Source organism: Polyodon spathula, unplaced genomic scaffold, assembly GCF_017654505.1.
Source record: "Polyodon spathula isolate WHYD16114869_AA unplaced genomic scaffold, ASM1765450v1 scaffolds_4143, whole genome shotgun sequence".
NCBI lineage: Eukaryota > Metazoa > Chordata > Actinopteri > Acipenseriformes > Polyodontidae > Polyodon > Polyodon spathula.
The window spans coordinates 3,794-9,934 of record NW_024475600.1 but is presented as its reverse complement, the minus strand read 5'-3'; the positions used below and the strand labels follow the sequence as shown (position 1 = coordinate 9,934).

The window sequence follows — 6,141 nt, the reverse complement described above, 5'->3', positions numbered from 1 at the left end:
AAGAACTGTTAAAAAATGTTTACTCTAAGTCTTGTCTGATTATCAGCAATCACCTCCAGGCCACACAAATTCCTAAAAATTAAGTCAACCAATGCACACACTGTTCTGAGTCTCTGCATGCTATTTCCCCAACTTATACTTCATACAGCAGTCTATCAGGGATCTCCTTATAGAGAAGAGCATGCATCCTTGGAGCTCTGTGTTTGCTTTCTTTCCACAGTCTCTTGCTAGGAATTAGCATGTTTCCAACAAAACCAGATTTGAATTTGAATGAGAAAACAATTACTGTGCCATGTGAGTCTAAAATAAAACATCACTTGAGGAACAATGCAAGTCTTTGTGACTATCATATTTATGTATTTATTTATCTGCTGTAAATGAAGATCCTTATTTATTCAATGTGTAGCCAGTTTGTTTCTTTATAGAGAGACACATTTTTTTTAAATAAGAGGCCACAACTAATAATACTCCTTGGAGTCTGCAGACAGTGGTGTAACTATGCAGCCTGTCTCAAAGCAGCAATCAAACAAGGAAAAAAAAAACCCATTGCACTTAAAGTTTGTATTGCCACAGCTGCCATCTTTGTTAAACCTGGAATGGTACAGTTAACATTTAATATGCATGGAAAATGAAAACCCATATAATGAATTTAACCAAATTAAAGGCATCTATGTGTGATAAATGACTGCTGTTTCATAGCTTCTATTATTGCAGTATTTTTGATTGGTGGTTCCCTCATCCCTCGAATAAAACTGCTTACTTCAGCGCTCCAGTATCTGATGCTCTGCTGATGTGCTGACTTGAATTCTCTCAATCTGACCAACAGTAACAGTCCATTATCGTTCAATAGTGAAGACAGAATAACTAAAACAGAGGTTGGAGAACCATTGGCAAACTCAGACCACATCATGGTCTCATTTGAAGTGTTTTTTAAATCCTCAAAAGTAAAGACTAAAGCTAAGGTTTACAATTTTAGACACGCACCTACTGAGGCCCTGACACCGAGACTTACAGAAGTAGATTGGAGTAAAATAGAGAAAACACCCACAGAAGAAGGATTGTTGTTCTTCAAAAACGTAGTACTAGAGGCGCAAAACAATTTATATCCCTAAAGTAGACAAATCTAATGTAAAATCATAATAATTTTGGAACAAGTCGACTGGAATATTGATCTAATTTCGGAGATTTGAAAAAATCTCGTGTACTCGGACTTATTGGGGCATAATAGGTAATGTGTAATTCAGATCGACGTCGACAAATTCCACAAAATTTAAATGCATCTCTATGACATACCTGTAGAGCCTTAGTGTAAACACGATTGACTTGTCGGGAAAGTAAAGTAACAATGAAACGTCGTGCGCATTATACAAGTATGCTGAATTTACACGTACATCTTTCAGACTATTCTCCTTTATAATTTTGCAATATATATAACCATTTAGCTTAAATAACTACTGAACTGAGTTAGTTACATTTTAATTTCTCTTTCTTGGGATCGGTTTTAGTATTTTACGTTCTAAATTTACATTTTTTCTAAAAATTTTACGTTCCTAGTCAAATGAGGACACTTTTGAACTTGAAGAGTGTAGTCCAACAAGTCACGTCATCAATATATTGATATCTTACTGTCTAGAACCCACAAAGGTAATAAACGTGTGATGACATTATCTACAATTTTTTTTTTTTTTTTTTCTGGTTTAAGTCATTATCTTCCAGCCAGTTACTAAACTTCCCAGATGGAAAATTATGTTATTAAGCATTGAAGTGCCAAAACAATAATTTCTGCTGTGTAGAGGAGCGTTCTGCTTTACATTTACAGTTAGGTTATGGCTTTGAATATAAATTATTAACATGGTAATTGAGTTATTATTAAGGAGACAAGAGATGCAGACAGAATATTTACTGTGAGATACCTGCGCTGGCTTTCAAGTCTCTGTAAGGTGGCACATTAAAAACCGTCAAGATTTTTAGAGCACACATTTTAATGTGTAATAAAGCATGGCAAAAACACAGATGGGTGATTTAACTTGACTGTCAATACAGCGTTATACAATGTGTAACTAATCGCTATAATAAGAACATGTATATAATTTCCATCTATCACACTGTGAAGTCTTCCACAATTGTAAGTCATTGACATTAGAAAAGATTCATCATTTTATATTAGTAATGTGTTGCAGTTCTGTCTCATTAAAATTATATTGGAATCCATTGCCAATCGTTGTTAATAATAATCAGTGGTTATTTAAATGTTTTCTGTTGGATCCAAAATCTAAAGTTTAATCAAGTAAATGTTGGTGCTGTTGCAGAGTCTGCTGACTGGCTTAATGTACTACAGACCCGATGACCCAGTTGAGTATATGGAAAGCTGTCTGAAGAAGGTGAGGGACCTGGGCGGAACAGAGAAGGTGAGATGGGATACATTCGTCGGCCAGGAGAAAAAATCATTAACTCCACTCAATGGAGGACAATCCAGGAGGTCTTTCTTCCGAAATGGTAAGCATAGCACCGTTCCTTGCTAGATTCAGCATCATGGATGTGAGTTGGGATTAAGAGCAGCTCTTTGCCTCACAAACGATCTGAGAGTACCTGAGCTGTGATGTCTCATTGCCGCTGTTGCTTTGGGAAGTAGCACTCGCAGTGTGTCACCAGGGCAAGATGCAAACAAAGAAGGCTACTCATTACCACTGGCATCTGTTCAAGCGATAAGCTGTATTCACTGTTTAATTATGAAGGTTATGAAAATCATACATCTAGTGCATTTGAGTCTAATAGTACAGATTCTGCCAAGTCAACGCCCCGGTTTGAACGACCGGTCTGATTGATTTCCTGCCACGTTACAATCCATATTTTTTATTTTATTTTTTTTAGACACTGCAAGAGCTTGTAACTCAGGCATTTTTTGTGTTGAAGATTTTAATGCTATAGTGCTACTATGGATGTTAATGTATTATTCTGTGTTGTTTTTTCATACTGGACACTGCCATTTCTTGCTTAGTTTATGTAAAGCCCTTTATTTTAGAGGGCCGAAAATGCCACGTGTTTATATGTTTTTAAATGCAGCAACTTTTATTGTAGCGCTTTTCACCTAAATATGTGGTTTTTAATGACATGCTTTTGCACTGCACGCTGTAGCTGTAAAGTTTAATGTTTGTTTTGTGAAAAATATTTGATTTCACCAGTTAGTGATCTTAGATGTTAACTGCACGTCTTGGTTCTTTAGCGTGACTGTGTGCTGTGCTGTACATTTGAATTTTAAGCGGAATATTTCTTTCTGTAAAACAAATCTTGTAAAATGCCAAGAAGGGTCCTTACTTATTGATTTAAACAGTGTTGGTGTTTATATCCGCCACAGATCAATTGAACAGACAAAGCTCGACAGTTGCAGAAACTGGTGATTTATAGACTTGATCTGGTTAATTGTGTACTATAACAAAGCTTACAATCACACTTCACATGTATAAAACAAATTCAGTGGTCTAGATGTTGAGCCTTTTGCATAAATCTAAATTGGTAAATGTCAGTTATATACAGTATCACGATAAACCAGGATCAACTATTTAATGTAAGCACTGGAAAGATATTAAATTCAAGACTGTCCATACGAGCTTTCTAGCTGCCTTAGGTCTGATGGGAAGAGGTATATTTAATCTTTTATAGAGGCAGGCTGGAGACTATGGGACTAGTGCAATATCAGTAATGATTTAGAGTCATGCACCTCACATCTTGCTGAATATGCTGTCATTATTCTAATGCATGGTTTCCTTCTAACATCTCAGTGTTGCCAGATAGCTCTAATTTTCCTTACCGGAGATATGATCGGTTGCCTCCAATCCATCAGTTCTCTATTGAGAGTGACTCGGACCTGTCTGAGACTGCTGAGCTGATTGAGGAATATGAAGTGTTTGACCCAGCAAGACCACGTCCCAAGATAATCCTTGTTATTGGTAAGATGGAGTGGGGGAGGTGAGGGGGTATACTGTTTAAAGGACCATAATTACCTTTTTTTTTAATGAGGCTGGTCAGTTGTTATCATTCCACGATTCCCCAGGCTCACTCCAAAGAGGTAAACCAGTTTCATTTATCTAAAGATGTCTCTAGCAGTTCACTGGGTGTGAACTGTTATACAAACTATAGAAAATTGCTAATGCATTTTCACCAACTTTCTGTAATGTATATAACCCCATGAATCATAGAGAGCAAGGAACTGTACCGGTTTTAAAGGCTGGTTCCACTTCTGTAAATGTCTTTTTTGTCTACTGGGATCAAGACGTAGCATCTCATCTGTAGATGTCTGGTTATTAAATCCTATATAGTATAGGGGTTGTGCTTTTTAAATTCACTCAGATTGTTTGTTGACCTATGTTGGACTTTTGCCTGGGCACATACATTTATACCCTTGCCCTTATTTGATAGAGCACCATGAGGTATTTACTGACTGCAAAGTAGCACGACTGTGGTTGAACTAATCTACTGGGGCCCTATTTGGAAGCAATGGCAAATTCCAATTTTCAGACAGGAATAACACTGTTCAAAACTTTCTCATTCTGAAACATAATTGTTTCGTGCTAATTGTGTATCGTTAAAATTGGTTTTATTCCTCTTTAAAAAACAAACAAACATTGTGATAGCTGTGAATTTGCCCCCATTGGGCAAATGTCAACAACATTCACAACTTGAAATACTTCACAGCAGTGTGGCTTCTAATAGGCAAAGGTGTTTGAAGAGCCCTGTAACAGGTATTGATATAAAGCAGAGACAAATGGATCATAAATACTAAATATTTAATGAAGCCAACATGTAACATTTCACAGACATTTCCACTTTAGTGTCAAAGAACTGAAGGCAAACTATTTAGACCCGGTGACCTTCACATGCACGTTATTGATTCCCCGGCCTTTCTGATTGAGGTCTTACAGTTGACTAGGAAATAACAAGGATCAATGCGTTAACCTTTCTGTTTATAAAAATATGTCCTTTAATCTTTGGGTAACATAGCAACACTCTGTTTTATTAACACAACAGGTGGGCCAGGCAGTGGCAAAGGGACCCAGAGCCTAAAGATTGCAGAGCGCTATGGGTTTGAATATATTTCTGTTGGGGAGCTTCTGAGAAACAAGATGATCCACAATGCCACCAGCAACAGGAAATGGAGCTTAATTGCAAAAATAATTACAAATGGAGAATTGGCACCACAGGTATAGAGCATCATCACTGTAGTGTTTAAAACCCCCCATTAGCAGTAACTTAACACTTACTGTAACAATGTGTGAAAGCCCCAGGCAGTCTTATAAAGTGGGTTGTTAACGACTAGATTCAATTAATCCTTGCAGTAGACTTGATTGGAAAGTAATAATACATAATTCGTGGAAGAAGTTAGGTTTGCATCTCTTGGTTATTTAATGGCCTAATCATTTATGTTCCAGATCTGGTGTCAACCATACATTGTAAGATCAGTCTACAGTGACCATTCAATCCTTGTGTATACAGTGTATGTGTTCTATGTTAAGGGGATAATAACCACAGCTTTATAAAACTCATTTTCAGTTAATAAAACCCAACTTAAGCCTTAAATTCACCTTCAGAGTTGCAGATGCAAACTGTGTGAGGCTTAAATGGGGTCTAATTAAGCGAATCACAGGTAGTAATTATTTATGAAATACATTATTTCTCCTAGGAAACAACTATTACAGAGATAAAACAGAAACTGATGCAGATTCCCGATGTACCCGGGATAATTATTGATGGATTTCCTAGAGATGTTGCCCAAGCACTATCTTTTGAAGACCAGGTAGGCGATTTCTTTTTTTTTCTACAGTTGTGACTTCACTTAATAAATATATGAATCACCACAACAGTAATCAAACAGTGTAATAGGTTGTAATAGGTATATAAAACCCTTAGATTGAAACTTGCATGCCAATTGGCTAATGCAGAGTCACACGGGCCAAAAATAAAACAGACGTTGACCTACTAAAATAGTGACCTCAGGGGAACAATAATGTCTACTGTCTCTCCTTTCAACCCAATTTCAAATCACAAAGTCAAAGGCAGAAATGTCTGTGGGTGTAAAAAAAAACAGCTCATGCTGTGTGCTAAATGACACTCTTTCAAGCTATTGTCACCATGTCACTCAGCCTT

General features: G+C 36.9%; 1 protein-coding gene across 1 annotated transcript; it reads left to right on the top strand.

Moving 5' to 3' along the window:
• Positions 1 to 2,305: 2,305 nt before the first annotated feature.
• On the top strand, positions 2,306 to 5,791 carry LOC121312616 (adenylate kinase isoenzyme 5-like; the record flags this gene model as incomplete). Its single annotated transcript, XM_041244330.1, has 4 exons — positions 2,306 to 2,496; positions 3,780 to 3,947; positions 5,026 to 5,198; positions 5,678 to 5,791. Coding segments are annotated over exons 1-4 (624 nt in total), but the record flags the coding sequence as incomplete, so codon positions are not given.
• Between the last annotated feature and the right edge of the window lie 350 nt (positions 5,792 to 6,141).